This window comes from Anabas testudineus, chromosome 18, assembly GCF_900324465.2.
Source record: "Anabas testudineus chromosome 18, fAnaTes1.2, whole genome shotgun sequence".
Classification (NCBI taxonomy): Eukaryota; Metazoa; Chordata; class Actinopteri; order Anabantiformes; family Anabantidae; genus Anabas; species Anabas testudineus.
Window position 1 is genome coordinate 13,438,607 of NC_046627.1, and position 19,145 is coordinate 13,457,751.

Below are 19,145 nucleotides of genomic sequence, written 5' to 3' on the forward strand. Positions count from 1 at the left end.
GCAGATATTAATTAATGATAATAAAAATGTACATACTTCAATTACTGTTGTTTATTCTGGATTTTTGGAAACTTTGCTGTTTCATTAATGCTTTAAATCAACTGCTTCCTTATATTTACTTCTCCTTTTCTCTTCCTTTTTTATAGAGCATGCTTCCTCTTCCTCCATCTGCTTCACCTGCAGGTGGAGCCAGAAACCAGGAATTAGTATTGAGCACTGACGTGTGCTACACTCTCATATATTAACATAAAATATAAGATGTTTTTTTTTTTTTTTTTTTGGCAAATGTGGTTATTTAGGACTAAGCTGCTTAAGCTTGTTTTTACACATTAATACAACACTTCAGCAAAAAAAAAAAGACAAATGGAGATAGAGGTGCTCTTTTCTATTTTCTCTGTGATCATAAAATGTTTATGTTTAGTAAAATACAAACGTGTACAAATACCACATTCATACCAAGTAAAGTGCATTCAAAATTGTACTGAAGCAAAACTACATGTTAACAGGAAACATACTTAACATACTTAAGTGTTTGAACCATGTGACTGCATCATTATCATATTACTGCATATTAGAGTATGTTATTGCATTATTAATAAGAATGTATCAGTGCTATGTTGTTGTAGCTGTTTAGGGTGGAGCTACTTTGATCTATTTAATAAGCAGTTTAATGAGTCCAGTGATTTCCAACCAAGAGGTCAGGCCCCTCCAAAAGGTCACAAGCTAAATCTGAAGATTTGTGCAATGATTGATGAGAGGCAAATAAAAAAAAAACTGATTTCTTTTAAATTAATTTGAAATATTTATTAAATAAACGTTTAATGTGAATGTTTCTACGTTTGTGTAATGAGTGATCTGATTCTGTTTCCTGCTGCAACAGACAATAAAACCAAGTGAATCTGAATTTCAGAGGGAGCCAGACAAAAGGCAGGAAGGCGAGAGACGGTCGAGCGAGGTCGACAAAGACTAGAGAGAGAGAGAGAGAGAGAGAGGGAGAGGGAGAGGGAGGGGGGACGTGTCATCACGTACAGCCGCGGAGGAGCGAGGAGGGGAGGGGGGTTCAGCCGGTCTCGCCTCTCCCTGCTGCAGCGGCCATGCTGCTGTCCGCCGCCTGTCTCGCTGCATCCCGGTTCTCCTCCGGTGGAGCCTGACGCACGCCGCCGCATCCCTGAATCCCCGGTCAGCGGACCAGCCCGGACCGGGTCGCCTCAGCTGCAGCGGATCAGTCCGGCTGGAGCCGCCGGTTGTTCGGGAGCACACCGAGCACCGGGAGGGTGGAAGGAGGAGAAAGCCTCCATAGCAACAAACCGGTTTCACGGCATTATTGGTAGGTGCCTCCCTCCCAGTGTGTGTGTGTGTGTGTGTGTGTGTGTGTGTGTGAATGGCGCTGTCAGCACAGCTTAGCAGTGTTTGGGTGGATAGATGGATAAAGTCAATTCGCTTATCAGATAAAAAGCAAACAGCTCACAGGTTTTACAGTCAGTTCATCTGCATCCTCACAGTTTTTGGTTCAGATCAATTCGATCTGACCGGACATCAATCAACATCATCTCTCTGATCCTGCAGGAAATTCTTCATTTCACTAAAACATACGGTGACTGTTTCACATAAAAGCCTCTTGTGCATGTTTTATTTTGAATGTATTCACACTGTGCATGCAGAAGCTGCGTAAGCAGGTTCACTAATGATCTCCTAATGAAAGCCCACTCTGTGTAGCTCTCTTAATTAAGCAGAAGCCTGCGTTAGGTGTCCTCACGTCACTGATTTCAGGACAATTCCTGCTGCACCTGGACAGATAGGCTGAATGTACCATCTCAGGACGATAGAGATCTGTCTTGTCAGTAAACCATGTGATTGTCATCTCTTTTTTTTTGTCAGTGATGGAGGGGTGCTGAGGACACTGGGAGACAGAGTGTGAGCAGGACAGAAAGCCCCCCCCCCAAAACGAACAAACCGGGATTACTACAACTCAGCTGGACTCCCGGGACTCAGTGTGCTTGTACCAGGTCTTTGCAACAATGCAGTAGGTTTAAAGCCAGATTATTGAGGTTGAAGTTGGGTTATTGAGACAGCAGAAAGGTTATTAGGAGGACACGAGCAAATCAGTAAATTGAGAGTAGACAATCGCTGTGGTAAGGGGTGGATCTGATGGTTTGATCTGAATATAATCATTTAAATTTTCTTAAGGTGGAGGAAAATCCTTTGTATTAACTAATGCATGAACAAAATGCTTGAATTTTAGGATTCTTTTAGTAGATAAATGACAGTTTTGGGTTTTTAAATCAAATTTGGGTTGGATACCACTGGATGTACCAGATAGGTACTGGGAGCACATGTGTCTTCTCTTTGCTGGGATTATTTTTGTGCTGGAGAGACTTCAGTTAAACTGAACATACTTCAACCACGTTACCAAAAAAGTGTCAAGGTTTTATAACATCTGGACTATAAAGCATCTTGGAAGTATGCAGGTTGAACATTACTAGGATTGCAGCAGATTTTGACTACTGGGTCTAGGAAAAGCTCAGAACCACTTGAACCAGGATAAGAGTCACTGTTCCTTTACTGTTGGAGGATGAATCTTATGTAGTAAAGACTCTGTTGAACCCTACTGGACCATTTTTCACGATGTCTCTAAGTAAGACCCTCGAACTGGAGCATTTTGACGAACGAGACAAGGTTCGTCGAGGACGCTCTACCAGGCCCAAGAGAGATGACTCCACTGGCAGTGGTGGTGGAGGATCTGGCCCCAGCTCCAGGGGCAGTAGCCTGGTTCCCAGCCCGGCCCACAGTGCCAACTGCAGCTACTACCGGACCCGAACCCTGCAGGCGCTCACCTCAGAGAAACGGGCCAAAAAGGTCAGGTTCTACCGCAACGGGGACCGGTACTTCAAGGGTCTGGTGTATGCTGTTTCCAGCGATCGGTTCCGCTCTTACGACGCGCTGCTGATGGAGCTGACGCGCTCTTTGGCGGATAACCTGCATCTGCCACAAGGGGTGCGCTCGATCTACACTATAGATGGCAGCAAGAAGATCACGAGCATGGACGAGCTGGTGGAAGGTAACTCTCTTTGCTCAGTTTGGTTCTACTCACTAATTCTTCAACATTTTTGGAACCTGTGTGTGTGCAACATATTTCTGATTAGCATACAAAGTGCAGCAGAGCTGTTTATGGGAATGTCTGTCCTCTGCATAATAGCCAATTATCACTATGTCCTAATTGAGCTTTCGTCGTTAAACTTCTTCACTGTCTCCTTCCACTCTGTCCTTGTTGTAAAAAAACAAAACAAACCACTTCAATTATTTATTTCTGCTCACATTAAAAGCAGAATAATTAGTTCACAGTCAATACAATAACATCGTAAACACTAAATGGAGACCAAACCGTCCCACCTACCATCAGGTATCACCACAAAAATACATTTAGAGTTTAAATGATCGCATCCTGTGTTTTGTTCTGCTTTCAACAGAAAATTGTGCATTTCAAAATAATAATTACAAAAACTGATTATTGAGACTGAAACAACAAAACCTTTATTGTTTTTGCACTGGACTATCGGATAAACATTTGAGCGTTTGAAGAACCAACAAGCCAAAATGTACAGTATGAACGTGATAAAATCCACAGAAATCTTCCCCTTCACATTTCAAAGTGTAAACACTCACTGCCATGGAATAATATTTATTTAAAAGTCCAGTTTGTTTCCTCTTCCTCTCTTATCTAAAGCCATTTAGCCTGAAGCAGACCAGCGGCTCAGTGATATCACTTATCATCAATATTGATGTGTGACTGGTTGTAATGTACGCTAATGAGTTTTAGAGCCAGGAAACTGTTCAGCCAGAGATGTTGTGAAAGACAGATGCATCACTCTTGAGCACTTCGTAGAACTAACGACATAGGAGACTGTGATGGACTAAAGCTGCAAATCGAAAGTGGGAAACTCATTGTTAATGATCCTGCAGTCGAGCTGCATAAAGCTGGAACAGCACGGGTGCCTGGACTAGACTGTTTGTTTGGGTGGTTTTAAGCACCTAAAACATGCTTCAACCAACTTAAGTCAGACTGATGTGACTGAGTTTACAACACAAATGTGTGTTTTAAAATATTTGCTTTGTGGGCAGCTGTGACAGGATACCTGATCTTTAATTAGCAACCTCTAGGTCTTTCTTTAAAACCTTATTTGTGGCTTGTGAGTGTGCTCGTGGTCTCGGAGTGATGACTGTATGATTGCATGGGTGGGGTGATGCAGTATATTTCAACTAATAGTATGAAATTAACACATTTTTGGAAATGTTTGCTCAATTTAGTCAAGCTAAAGCGTATTTTCTGACCATATAACTGATTATAAGACAAATAGTTTCAGCACTAAATGACAAGTTGATGGACGCTTTTGGGAAACAGGTAAAAAAAAGCAAGTGTGGAGCTTATTGTCTGTCCTGATGTGGCACTGGTTAGTAATTTACCTCCATATTGGCACGGTGCTCTGCAGACTGACCAACAGACTGAAGGTTTTTTGTGTTTAGTCCATCTGGTATTTGAATAAAAAGCCAGAGCAGTCCTGCCCAGCTGGTTTGAATAGCAAAGTGAAAGTCAGCATGTGGAGAGACAAGGTCAAACACAGAACACCTGGAGAGAGAGGGAGGGAGAGAGAGAGACGTGTGGACATGTAGCAGGGATTACAAAGAGAGGGAGAAAGGTGAGCGTTTGAGGGATACAGAGGCCGACAGGTTTGTGTGTGGAAAAAGGGAGAGGAAGGTGTGCGTGTGTTGGAAAGATAGTGAGAGCTGCCTCGAGATATATGAAGGTGGAGGAGAGAGGCAGCACAAGGACGACCATTTTCAACCATATAAGGTAAAACGGGAGACTGCAGGCTACTGTACATGTGCGATAAGCTGGAGAGGCTCAGTATAACTTATTATTTTAACATAAAACTTCTAATAATAGAGCTGTAACTATTTAGTTGAATAAAATTTAAATGTGACTATTTTAATATTTCAATTGTTTTAATCATTTTAAGCAATATAGTGAAATATTTGAAACTCACTGAAGCTTCTCTGAACATTAAAAGAAAAAAGATATTAAAAGGCCGTCTTAAAATAACACAAGAGCTCGCTTTTACATTTTTTGTGTAATTAACTAGCTCTAAACATTTCTTTTATTTATGTATTTATTTCACTGTTTAGTTTTCCACCTCACGTCACCACCACAGAGTGAGAGACGACAGTGAATCTGACATCTGCTGTCACCTTTCTTTGATCATCTGCACACACAGGGCTTGTATTACCACACTTTGTGACATCAGTCATTCTCCAGCACTGGAGCTTTGACCCTGAACTCACCTTTTACAAAAGATACCGTCACTTTTTTTAGGCTTAAAAACCACAGTTACAAATATGAAAATCATATCACGTTGGTGTTTTTCACCACTAAGCTGTTTTTTTTTATAACTTTATAACAATTTGAATATAAAATTTCTAACTTTTCTTCCATCTCTCTCTCTCTCTGCTCAGGTGAGTGCTATGTGTGTGCCTCTAACGAGCCTTACCGAAAGGTCGACTACACCAAGATATCCATCCCAAGCTGGAAACCCGGGGCCAGTGCTGGAGCAGGAGCAGCAAACTCACCCCGGTCCACCACCGCGTCCACCGGCGTGTCGGCGAGCACGACCGCCAGCACCAAGGAGCGTCCTGAGGGTCGTGAGGGCAGAGAGAGCAAAGACTTCATCAAGCCCAAGCTGGTGACGGTGATCCGCAGCGGGGTGAAGCCCCGTAAGGCCGTGAGGATCCTGCTGAACAAGAAGACGGCTCACTCCTTCGATCAAGTGCTGGCTGACATCACCGAGGCCATCAAGCTGGACTCTGGAGCGGTGAAGAGGCTCTACACGCTAGATGGGAAACAGGTGAGATGATACTTGTTGAAACAGAGTGAAGTGAGTGTAATTTGGCCAAATAGTAAAAGGAAAAACTTATTTATCATGTGTAATATTAATATGTAGAGTTGGGGCAGTGAGTTTAGCCTCTGAGGCGTTTAAGATAAGGTACCTTTAGTTAAATCAGTGTCTGTTTAAAGCCTCAGAACTGCAACAGTCAGCTAGACTTAATTTTCCCCTTTGCCATGTGAAACACACCCTGAATATGCTCTGATCCTCTCTGAAAGTCTTTTGTGAGTTCGTATTGAGTTAAGGATTGTGGATTATCACACGTTCACTGGCGCGGTTATTTTTAAACACAGACACACAGACTTTGAAGTTGCAGATAAGAGTGTTGGCAGTGACACAATGACGGCGGAGAGCCGAAGAAAAGAGGAGACGTCAGAGAAGCCTGTGAAGGCGTCAGTGTGACTGACGGAGGGTTGTTGTAGAGAAAGCAGCTAAGATTTATACACTGTATAAAAATACAGATTATCCAGTAAGCACAAAACTGTGTTTACTCATTGTTGCTGCAGCATCAACCTTGAGAAAATAAAAGCAGTGGAAGCTGCCTTCAAAATAAAAGCATTCATTACAATAATTATTATTTCTGAAGGCAAATATTAAATTGTACAGTATACAGTACAGCACAGGTACAATATATTTATTTAAAGTTAAGCTTTAATAACATTTTGTTTTAATAAAATCTTCATGTGCAGCTAAATTGACAAATATTTATTATTTGTCTTGAACCTGTAGTTGTAGCCAACATTTAGCAAAATGACTGCTCTCAGGTTAAATCTTTGAATCTGCTTCATATCAACAGTTTGAGAAATTAGAGAGTGAAAAGGTTGCCAACTTGGGAAGAAAACTTATTTGGGAACTTGGACTTGACAGTTGCACTTTATATTTTTTTAGGGTTTAGAAACACTCAACATAATATGGTTTTAACTGATAGTGAAGATACATTATGAAACAGTAGCTGTTTACTATCAAGGTTTTACTTAAGTGTCTTTTCAGTGATGTTATACTCAACACATCTATGTTAAAACAGCAGCACAGAGACAGTTTGTCATTTTGAGGGCTTTTATTTTGAAGGCAGTGTATTGCAACAGCTTTTACTCTGTTTCCCTCAGACACTTTTCAGACTCAGTCAGTCTCAATGGAACAAGGCCAGTGTGTGTGTGCGCACGTTCTCCTTCATCCTTTCAGTTTGTGCAGCCGCTTCAAACAGCAGGACACAAACCCCATTAAACACACACACACACACACACACACACACACACACTAATACTGCAGTGTGGTTACCACAGCAACCAGGCGTCCAGTAGCAAACTCTCACCACACACACACACACACACACACACAGTGCAGTTCTTGAGGTGGAGTAAAAAGTAAAACAAAGAGGAAGTGATGGCGATGGGACGGAGGAGGTGAAGTGGAGGACAAAGGAAAGGAGGAAGGGAAAGAGGAGAAAAGGGTGAAACTGGGACGGAGAGGGAAGAAAAACGAAAGAGAGACGGAGGAAAAAAGAAGATGACTGAAGTAAAAAGGGAAGAAAGTGTCAAGTTCATGTGTAAATTATGCACAAATAAACAGTCGTGCAGCCAGTTCCTCCCTGCAGCACTCTCTCTCTCTCTCTTCCTCTATTTGTGAAAGGAGATGACATTTTAGCAAATCTGCTTATTTACTATGAGCAGAATACCACTTTCCTATCTGTTAGTACTGAATACATGCAGTACTGTGTTTAAAATGTAAAGTGATGATACTATGAACCATGCACAGACATTTTTTTTTAAGTACTTGACAGGTAAGTCAGATTAAGTGTTTGAATTGCAGAGGAGCCAGTGGGAGCTCAGCTGGCTGCCCTCGGCCTGCCATGACTCACAAGCTGCTTCCATGGGCTGTTTTGTGCACCAATGCGTAATTATTGTGCATGGATTTGGTGTCAGATCAGTGATTCTCGACAAGCATCTGGTGCAAACCTCAGTACGCTAAGATTAGCAGCCTGTCACACTAGAAACAGACCTACTATTCTCATGACGTGTTACGTTGCAGAGTGAATTCAGTTCCTATGAGCCGTCTTCCTGATGGTGTTTAGTGATAGATAATCTCTAATCAACACATTATACCTGGTTTCTTTAATTCACATAAAACTGTAACAGGTGTGAGAGCAATGACACACCAAGTCCACATCGAAGAACCAGAGACCGACTGTTGTCGCCTCATGTCTCTCTATACCAGCAGGTGGCAGTATTCTGTATTCGTCGTTCAGAAAAGGGACAGCAGAGGAAGATCCAGGACTGCCGACACATACACACTAAACAAAGCAGCACTTTGCAGCGTTTGCTCACTATTTTCACACCAGTTTTACTCACCGCAGACAGTTTATAGCTACTTCTATATGAGAATATGTCTGACAAGATGTAAATGGCACTGGGGTCTCTTCTCACGCAGTGATTCGCTAAGCTAAAGAGCCAATCAGAAAGGCCTCTCTCACATTTAATAAGCCGAATAGTCTGAAAAGGCAAAACCTAGAAATACTGCACATGGTAAATGGTTTGGACATGTGTAGTACTTGACAGTTAGTCTCTTTAAGACTGTTTTGTTGAATAAGGTGATTTATCACTGTGAGAACAAAAGCCCAGCAGAGAGGAACTGACCCACTAATGTTCAAAGTTTCTAGAACAACGTATTCTGCAAAGACATGAGGATGAATGTAGCTGTCACATTCTGGTTCCCACATCTCTGATGATCTCGCTTTTTTACCACCTCCCACATTTTGTGGACTCCGCTCTCTCTTTGCCTAAATCTGGGACATTTTGATCCTGCGATTTGTATTAAATCCCCCGGACAGTTCTTGGATAGCACAGAGTATGTGTTTGTGTGTCAGCGCTGGCAGCAGCAAACGTGATGAGACTACTCCCAGTTGTCGTCTGCTTAGTCACACACACACTGACATGTATGTCATCTCCAAACGTTTGATGAATCCATGTGTGTGTGTGTGTGTGTGTGTGTGTGTAGCTCACATGTCTGCAGGATTTTTTCGGAGACGACGATGTGTTTATGGCATGTGGGCCGGAGAAGTTTCGCTACGCTCAGGACGACTTTGTGCTGACACATTGCGGCAAAACGCAGGCTTTTGTTAACGGTGAGATACATTTTAATCATTTCAGGGCTGCTGCCATATTTTTAATTAGTTGTAAACTATTTATGTTTTATAGATTGAAGTCTTTTAAAATGAGCTCACAGTCAGACCTATAGACACCAGTGTTATCTCTTAAATGACTGAATTAAACTGCTGCTTCTCATGAATATTAATGTGATAACTGAACTATTTATTCTTCTTTGTTGTTGTGCAGAGTGTAAGGCCAAAGCATCTCGCTCAACTGCTCCTCAGAAAACTACAACACCCAAGACATCCAGCGGTTGTGGTTTCTCCTCCTCCAAAACACCACCCAAAGGCCCGTCCAGAACAAAGTCTCCTGGCCCAGGTGTGACCCAATGGAGAAAACCACACACAGATAAAGAGTGGCTGCTTAAAACACGTTTCTTTTCATTAAAGACAATGAATATTTATATTTTATATATATTTTTAGTGTCCAGGCTCTGGGGAACCAACTGTGAGCTGACCTAAATTCATACTGTAGCAGTATTTGGCTCTGTTTTGGGCCTATTGTCTGCACCTGAGTATGGTCCAAGAAGGTCTGTTAGTAAATCCTTCTTGGGATGGAAATCTTCGTCACAATCTGTGAACGAGTGTTTTGGACTTGAATCCACCTCTATGAGTTGTGTATCACAGACACTGCTAATGCACCTTTGTTGACACAGTTAGGAAAAACTCTACGTCACTTCAAAATGCTAATAACAAGACTACTGTGATTCATCGGATGGCTTCTTTTTCTTGCTTGTAGCCAATGAGGCCTCAGGATCGCAGTCAGCTGGGAAGTCGCCCCGGTCCGGTGCCTCGCCCACTAGTCCTGGGACTCGGCGCAGCCTAAAGGTCAGATTGATCGTTTGGGTTATGAACCAGAAAACTGTGTCTGATCATAGTGGGAGTAGTTAGTAGTTATTTTACTGTTATGTTGTTATTATCTAATGTATTCACGTCTCGTTATCACCTGACACCTGAGTCAGTTTCTGTCTCCTTTCCTCCTTTATCCTTTCTCTAAATCTTTCAGTCAGGTGTAATGTTGTTTCCATATTTATCTCTTTCTACTTTTTATCCTCACTCTCTCGTCTATTTTTATATCAATAATAAATCTTGTCTTAATGTTCTGTGCAGATGTCGCCTCGTCGCACCTCCTCCACAGACGTTAACGGAGAGGCTGAGCAGTCAGATGATCCCACTGTGGAAGGTGTGTATGATTTTATGTTTTTGTAGTTTTATGTCTACAATGTGTGTTTATCAAGGTGTTTGCTGAGAAGACGACCTGAAAATACCTAAAAAGTCTTTTACTCTGGATTTACTCTTTCAAAGACTTGAGCCTGTGGCATCAAAGTTTTGTCTCGGCTTTCACACTGAGGGTCCAAAGAGTGTTTCAAAGTCAACACACCGAGTAAAAACGGAAACTTCTGAAACAGAAAAGACCTAGTTAGCATCCTGAACTTAAAAATCCATGTTCTTCTCATCACAGTGAACGGAAATCGGTTGGTTTCTTCTTCGATCATCAACGAGAAGTACAAAGTCGGTAAAGTGATTGGAGATGGAAACTTTGCCGTAGTGAAGGAGTGTGTGGAGAGGTAAATATCTTCATAACATCCTGTCTGTGTGTGTGAGTCTTAGTCATCCGACTTACTTTAGAGTGATTTAACCAACAGGTCGACAGGACAGGAGTACGCCCTGAAGATTATTGACAAAGCTCGCTGCTGTGGGAAGGTAACAGCGAATTAAACTTCCATTCCATCACTTCATTAACTAGAGATTACACTGAGTACATAGTGTCACCACTCCTGAGTGTTTAATGCACAAATTAGAGTAGATTATCCAGCTTATAGCAGAGTTAAAATAAAAGGCTTTAACCACATAGAACCTCCAGCAAATCAAAGAGCATTCATCCAAACTATGGACTAAGATTAACGCTAATGATGATAACGATCCTGTACCGATTCTATTCTGTTATAGTTGTTTTTAAGCATGTCACAAAAACAGAAATGATTAAAAGTTTAATGATGTGTAGTGCATTTCTTATCTATTATCTCTTATCTCTATTATCTATGTGATCAGGAGCACCTGATAGAGAACGAGGTGGCGGTGCTGCGGAGGGTTCGACATCCGAGCATCATCCAGTTAATCGAGGTGGACGAAACTCCCACTCAGCTGTTTCTGGTGATGGAGCTCGTCAAGGTGCTTCCTTCTTGCTTCCTCTTCTTTGTCCTTGCTACAGTGGCCCCTAAGGACAAAGCACATTTCAGAGTGAAAGTACAAATATCATTGAGCCTGTTTTAGAAGTTGACTGCATCAATCTACGTGACTTTGTTTCTTTGCTACGCCATCTAGAGCCAGTTATGTGATTGGATCATGCTGGCGTGAGGGCAAGCAAACTCATCACTTCTCCTGTGTACTTTCTGTGAAGCTAATATTGTTGCGTGTTTTTTCCTTTTCTATATGACTTTTGTTATCATGTTGATATTTTTACTGCGTTTTCCCTCTTTAAATCCTTCGTCCTCAGTGGCCACCGTACCTTACAGCTGATAAAACGTAGAATTATTTAAAGTATGCCTGGATTTAATATTTTATGCCTCCTTCAGGGTGGTGACCTGTTCGACGCCATCACCTCCTCCACAAAGTACAGCGAGCATGATGCCAGCGCCATGGTGTTCAACCTGGCTGGAGCCATAAAATACCTGCACCGAATGAACATCGTCCACCGAGACATCAAACCAGAGAACCTGCTGGTAGGCACACGTGTTGTTAGTTTTAATATATCTTAGATAAAATGTGTTTCTTTTAAAAGATCTGAAGTGTTTGTCTTGGTGTACTGCAGGTGTGTGAGTATCCAGATGGCACTAAGTCACTGAAGCTGGGTGACTTTGGTTTAGCGACAGTGGTGGAGGGACCACTGTACACAGTTTGTGGGACGCCGACGTATGTAGCTCCAGAGATCATCGCAGAGACGGGGTGAGAGAGATAATTTAATTTAAAAATTCTTTTCTGGGTATTATAGTTAAAAGAAAGAAAATGTTAATGGACACCTCTTGATAAACTCTTGTGTGAATGTGTGTGTAGCTATGGTCTAAAGGTGGATATCTGGGCAGCTGGAGTGATCACTTACATCCTGCTGTGTGGATTTCCTCCATTCAGAAGGTCAGTGAATAGAAAGATTTGTAAAAATCCACAATGAAATACCCACTAGAACTTTTTAATTGATTGTATACATCTTTGTTGTTCACTGTGTTATTTGTACTTATTTTGTTTTATATTAAATATTAGCTATTATATTACAACAACAACAATAATAATATATATATTCTTCCGCCTTAGTGAGAATAATGTCCAGGAGGAGTTGTTTGATCAGATCCTCAGAGGGAAACTGGAATTTCCATCTCCAGACTGGGACACCGTCAGCCTGCCAGCAAAGGTACCAGTTTCTGTCAACAGAACATACATGTTTCAGCTGGCAACAAGTCATTTAACCCTAACTGATGCATTGAGCATCTTCTCATTACTTAAATAACCATGTTGGAAGTCATATCCTGTGGTCGTGGAAAAGATGTTAATCACTTCAATGTTTGGTGATCTCATGGCTATATTTTATTGTGAAAGTTAGACAGCAATGTGAAGGGAACTCATGGGATTGGGACTAAACAGCTGTGTAGCCTTATAAAAATATAAACATAAAGATTGGACTCTAGAGCAATGGAAGAAGGTCATGTGGTCTGATGAGTTCAGATTTACCCTGTTCCAGAGTGATGGGAGCATCAGGATAAGAAGATAGGCAGGTGAAGTGATGCACTCATTATGCCTAGTGCCTCCTTACAAGCCTGTGGGGGCAGTGCTATGATCTGGGGTTGCTAAAGTAGGTCAGGTCTAGGTTCAGCAACGTTATGTGTCCAAAGAATGAGGTCACCTGACAACCTGAATATACTGAATGACCAGGATTTTTATCAGTGGATTTTTGTTCCCTGATGGTACGGACATATTCCACGTTGACAATGTCGGGATACATTGGACTTAAATTGTGAAAGAGTGGTTCAGGGAGCATGACACATCATTTTTACACATGGACTGGCCACCACAGAGTCCAGGCCTTAACCTCATTAAGAATCTTTGGGATGTGCTGGAGAAGACTTTTTGCAGCACAAACACAACATATACAGTAGATACATCTATTCTAACAGTTTACTGGTCGTTAACAATCACATGACCTGTTCCTCAGATGCTGATTAGTCAAATGCTTCAGGTCGATGTAGACGCTCGTTTCACTGCCGAGGAGGTCCTGTCACACCCCTGGGTGACGGTAAGAGCACACACACAAATGTGTAAACAAACACATTCAAACAATAAAGGAGGAACCAAGTTTATCACTCTGGTTGTTATTCTGTTATGAAAATATATTCCTCTTCAGATGAGTTTGAGTTTAAAGTCTTTTAAAGATCACTTCTTTCTGAAAATGCCACAGTCAAATCATTCATACCTGAATCTTAAAAACAGGCATCGTATTAAAAGCAGTGACTCAGTGGTTACGTTAACTTTCATACTGCGACTTGTTGTTGTCGTCTGTGTATTTGTTTAGGATGACGCTCCGATAGACTCCAACACTGTGAGCAGCACTGAAGACCACACCAGTGGAGACACACTGGAACCAGAACCAGAGGACTCACCAATACTGGAAACTAAACAGGTTCCCTCACCTCTAGTCTAGAACACATCTGCTTTCAAAGACTGGAAACCAAATTTAATGCTATTTGTTGGAGATACTCGACACTCCAAACGTTTCCTCACCTTCAGAACTTGAACTCGTTCTTTGAGGCCAGATGAGTTTCCTCAGACTGCTCCATTTTTCATAATGATAGGTAAATAGTTTTCTCATCTCCAGTCCTGATCAAACACCATATCCTCCTTTGGAAACCAAACAAATCAGCAATATCTGCATTTAGAATTTAACCTGTTTTCATCTACTGGAAACAAAACTGGTTCCCTGACTACTGCTACTCTGGAAACTGAACAGACTAGATTGCAATGGAGCAATGCCCAGTCTGCATACCTGTGGTCTAGAACACTATTTCTTCTACAGGAAACAAATCAGCTTCCATTCAACCACTTTCCTCAAGATCAATCAGTCAAGAAGCTCTTTCAACCACTTTTTTCCCTGGTCTAGAACCTGATCCATTTTGATCACCTCTGCAATCTCCCAATTGTTCTGCAGGAAACCAAACAGATTCCCTCAAATCTGGTTTACAGCACAGTCTTCTACAGGAAACCACAAATCTAGTCTAGAACGTCCTGTTTCAACTCCTGAAAACCAGACCTGAACTGTGATTTAGACCTCCTACAATTTCATGTATTGGAATCCAAACTAGTATAGAATACATCCTCTTATCAGTTGGAAACCAAACATGTTCCTGTACCCCAGATGAGGAAACCCTATCCTGTTTTTTCCATTTTGTTAATGTACTTTGTTATTTTCAGTCTCTGCAGCTCTAGAGGGAAATGGTTTTCACCTCTGGTCTAGACTGTGTCATTTGATCTTAAAGTCCCGTCTCTGCTGCTGTAGTTTTTACATACTCTAATGAGGTCCATTAAACCTTTGTTTTGATTAGACAAAACAAAGTCACCTCACTGCTGCTGGAAAGACACATCACATCTACACTGGGACACCACCAAGGTGCTATTAGACACATCCAGTTTCGTCATCCAGTGTCTCATGGAACTGGACCATTTCATGGAAGTGGCCCATGCATCTGCTCTGATAGACCTATAACTCTGAGGCTCCGGAAAAGCCTTCGATAGAAGCAGCTAATTCATTCACAAACACTCCCCCTGGTTTAGGGATTCTCTCTGTAGTCCCTGCCACTTGGCAACCAGGATGTCTTCCGTTTATTCTGGGAAACGTCCCATTTCTTCTGCCTTTTGCCCTCCAGCTCTACTTCCGCTGGCTTGAAGGACATTTCTCACTTCTTCTACTTGGCGCCCACCAACCGAGGAGAAATGAGTACTGTGCCTGTTTACGCTGCTGATAAAACCTCTTAATGACCTTCTTTTCCACAGCACTAATCATTGACAAATAAGGCTCATTGTTTTTGTTTTGGTTGTTGTTTTACAGTTTTTTATTAAATTTATTGACGTGTAAAAAAAAAGGTGATTGGTTTAAAGGAATAGTTCACAATATCATCACACTAATTGCATGCTCCACTATTGCTGCAGCTGCCAACGACATACACGACTTATTTCAAATGTATTTTTTTTAGTATTATCCTCCAAAACTTATCGTAATGTGCAGAGGTGCTGCTGAACCCTCCTGTGATCCAGACTTATTGAACAGCAGTAGAGGGACAAAATAGTTGTTTTGAAGTTTTGAGCCAGGCTCACCATTCTCAATAATCACAAAACTTAAATAATTTCAGCTTAATTTATACATTTTGAGTCTTGTCAATTTATTCTAATTATCTACCTGAAATATTGGGCAGAGTGCTGCAGAGTAGAAGAGCATTTTAAAATCCCAATTTCAACCTGAGTTTTGGCCGTATGAATTTTATCAAAGCATATTCTCAACTTTAATTAAAAAACAGTAAAATAAAAGGTTTGTTTTTGTACAATAAAAACATGAAATCAATGAGCCTTATTTACAGACCCAGTGTCCTTTTTCATCCCCACCAAAGGACACTTACCATCAACCAACGCCTGCACATGTCCTATTTCCCAGGCTTTGTACTGTATCTCAGATTAACTGAGTGAATTTCACAATTTTCAAAACTGTTTCAACAAACTTTCAAGATTCCTACCTGCATTATATCTGAGCTAAAGGGCAAATTCCTAATCCAACAACAAGTTTCCTGCCTCTCCTCCCGCCTGCAGCTATGGAGGATAACAAATATTGTAAATAATGTAAATATTACTCTGTCTATTTGTGTCTGTCTGTGTGACTCCGTTGTGAAGTAGGGAAACAGTAGCAGTTTGGAAAAAAAAAAAATACTACAATGAAAAAACAACCACATCACAGACACAGTGTTAGCACTCTGAAAAACCTTGTTTTTCCTAAAGATACATCACATCTTGAATAAAAAAAAAAAGATTTACCATATTGATATAGATACATTTTCACATTTAAAAAAGTATTTTTAGCAGTTAGCTACTTATTCATATAAATAACATAAGATCCAAGGTTTCAGAAGGGTGTTGACTAAGTATAATGAAAGAGTTCTTACCTTAAAGTTGAGCTCCTGATAGATCTGGTAGCAAATGTTACCTTGCAACAAAGGACTGGACAGTGACAGGTCTCTTTCCTTATGGGCATGTGTCTGTGAGATGTGACATAGTGGGTCATTCACCAATCATATCGCTCCATCCACACCTTCATCATGCTGTCTGTCAATGTTACTGGTTATAAAAATCACTGAGGGTGAGGGAAAAGCAAGAATGTGTGTGTGAGTGTAAATAAGTGTAACTGATTTTTCACAATGGAATTATTTAACTTAAAATCATGTGGAAAGCGTGAAAGTGTGTGTCTGCAATAAGGAAAGGGGTGTCACCTTTTAAAAACTTGAAAAGAAGTGTCAGTCGAGTAAATGTGTTAACCTGATGCAGTGTTCTGACCTAACCACGACCTGTCCATGGCCTTGACCTTTGGTTGGAGTCACTGATTAAGAGTTTGGTAGGATGTGCTGTGGAAGCCATGTTGCAGATTTTGGGTATTTGAGGTGCCCACAATGTGTAAGAAACACTGTCTTTTGTACACTGCATTTATAGACACTACAGAGTGTAAGTCATTTGTGTTGTGAGGTGTTCAAGGACAGTAAAAAGTGTAGTTCATCTGGGCTTCGGAAGCCCCAGGCCCCCCGAAAACAAAGTTTAAACTAAACTATGATCAGAAACTGAGTATCTAATTATTGCACCACTACAGACTCCAAAATAAGATCCGGCACAGCATTTGGAACTGATAATTTGAACATTAATAAATATTGACGGTGTGTCACAGAAAAGATTCCCTATGTAAGTGATCATCATCCACGTTTTAACTAAGATTTCAGGGTTACAATTCACCGTTTAAAATAATACTCTTATGAGACAGACATTATCCACTTTCAGTTTTTTGTGTTGTTAAATATTCATATTTAGACATTAACATGCATCTACCATATTAAACAACTGTTATTAATGTTAATTTTATATTTTTATATTGTCTCCTGTCTACACCTTTAGTGCTGATGACTTACATCTGCAGACAGTAAGAAATGTCATCTTAAAGTCTGCACTAACACTACTCATTATTATAAAACCTATGGTATTATCTTTGCTAATACTACTGATGTATTTAAATGCTGCTATGAAATTGGTTACTGCAGTTACAATTGGGGCCCAAGAAGAACTTCAAAACTCTTAATCAGTGTCTCAGCCTTTGACCTTCTATGCCTGCTACAAACCCACTAGTCTTAAGTCTTTTCTCTTTGCTTTATACCAAACCAAAAGGAGCCTTCTGATGATGCTGTTAGCAGTGCAGTCACACCTGGGTCAACAAGCAACTGAAATCCTTTCAGTTTACAAGGTTAAAGAAACATATTGTGTGTTTGTGTGTGGTCACAATGTGGTACTGCAGTTGCAAGACATCATTTTATTTTTGCTGCATGGTAAGGTACCAAAAAAAAATACATTTTACAAACAAATTAAAGTGTCAGAAAATAATTACCATATACAGAAGACAATTAAGTTTGCAAGTCAACAATTGGAACTCAAATATCTTCTTTTTAAATGCACCTTATAAACATCTCACCATGTCGCCAAACCATAAATGTGTGAAATGTTGCATATTTGTGCAACTGAAACAAATCCATGATTTTAAATGTTTTCAAGGTTTTTTTTACTGAAAGCCCGCCTATGTAGTTGTGTGACTAGCACACCACAGTTTTGCCAATTTCATTGCTTTCAGTTCCCAGACAAAAACAAAACAAAAAAAAAACCTGCTTATCTGCCTACCATTGTACTCGAGCAAATGTTCCTCATGCTTTCCAGGCTGTCAGTGAATTCGCCACCTGCGCCTGATTGTTTTTATAAACTCTACAATCTGCATAAAATCTATTATTAAATTTGTATGTTCAATGTGCGGAACAGACAAAAGTCTACTCAAATAGGTTGTTAAACACATGAACATTGTAATTATTCCCTCTTTGGGGCTTGAATGCAGCTTTCATCCACAGTTGGCTGGAGTTCAATTAGTATTTCAGACTGTCTGTGTGGTTCCACTGTTGTGAGCAAAGACTCAAAGTAATTGAGCGGATTTCAGAGCTGATTTGACCCAGGGTGGCTACAGCTATTAGGCTCTTTGTGCGTTTTTAACAAATGCAGTGTGTATGTGTGCGTGCAATCATTTCACATCATGCCTCATTTTAGATAAGAATTGATTCCTTTTTTTATTAAGTGCAGTAGAAAATGTAGGATTCTGAATGAAACCAGGCTGGTTTTCCTAAAAGGAATCTGAGGCTGAGAGTCATTAGTGTTAAATTCAGTCAACTAAAGTATATGAAGAGCTTGAGGATACACGCTTAGATTCTTAATTGGTGTAATTTTAAAGACAATCTTCCTGGAAATGGTACAGTACCTAAAAGCCTGAACATTTATTTGTACCATTTTATAACTTTGCTATTTATTAACGGCTCATTAGCTCAAAATTTTAAAGCGAAGCAAAGATGAACGGTAAGTGCTTTGAATTCTGAATTAAAGCTCAGCTGTTTTATGTTCCAGCGTTTCTCTCTATAAGATTATTTTAGGAAAACTAGTCCTGGGTTAACATGGAGATATGAGAACAGTGTTTTGACGACATGTTGTAGACATGTTTTAATGCTAACCATGAACTGTAATGTTATGTGTGTTGCTATGAATCATGTATGTTTGTTGGAATCAGGGATGGCATTTGGATGAAACAAAAACCCTGATTTGTATCAAGAAAAGATGCATTCAACTGTGAAAATAAAGTGGATGCTGTGGCATCAAGTTGATGCTGGGTCTATGTCACTGTTGTCTATTTTGTGTTGATCTATTGTATTGTACACAAATTAAAGCTGCAGGGTGTAAGATTAGGAGGG

General features: G+C 40.5%; 1 protein-coding gene across 1 annotated transcript; it reads left to right on the forward strand.

Annotated features, from left to right (window-relative positions):
- Positions 1–1,055: 1,055 nt before the first annotated feature.
- LOC113151495 (serine/threonine-protein kinase DCLK2-like) lies at positions 1,056–19,069 on the forward strand. The gene is made up of 16 exons (XM_026344406.1): positions 1,056–1,327; positions 1,879–3,058; positions 5,509–5,897; positions 8,931–9,057; positions 9,269–9,400; positions 9,821–9,909; positions 10,192–10,264; positions 10,544–10,649; positions 10,728–10,785; positions 11,134–11,253; positions 11,658–11,804; positions 11,894–12,027; positions 12,136–12,213; positions 12,391–12,487; positions 13,286–13,366; positions 13,643–19,069. Exons 2-16 carry the CDS (start codon positions 2,626–2,628, stop codon positions 13,769–13,771), a joined length of 2,193 nt encoding a protein of 730 aa, XP_026200191.1. The 5' UTR covers positions 1,056–1,327; positions 1,879–2,625; the 3' UTR covers positions 13,772–19,069.
- The last annotated feature ends 76 nt before the right edge of the window (positions 19,070–19,145 follow it).

Excerpts from the sequence above, each read along its gene's own strand:
- LOC113151495 (XM_026344406.1), top strand. The coding sequence starts at position 2,626 with ATGTCTCTAAGTAAGACCCTCGAACTGGAGCATTTTGACGAACGAGAC. Across the intron at positions 9,401-9,820 it reads AACAAAGTCTCCTGGCCCAG|CCAATGAGGCCTCAGGATCG; the intron begins GTGTGACCCAAT and ends TCTTGCTTGTAG. Across the intron at positions 11,805-11,893 it reads TCAAACCAGAGAACCTGCTG|GTGTGTGAGTATCCAGATGG; the intron begins GTAGGCACACGT and ends GGTGTACTGCAG.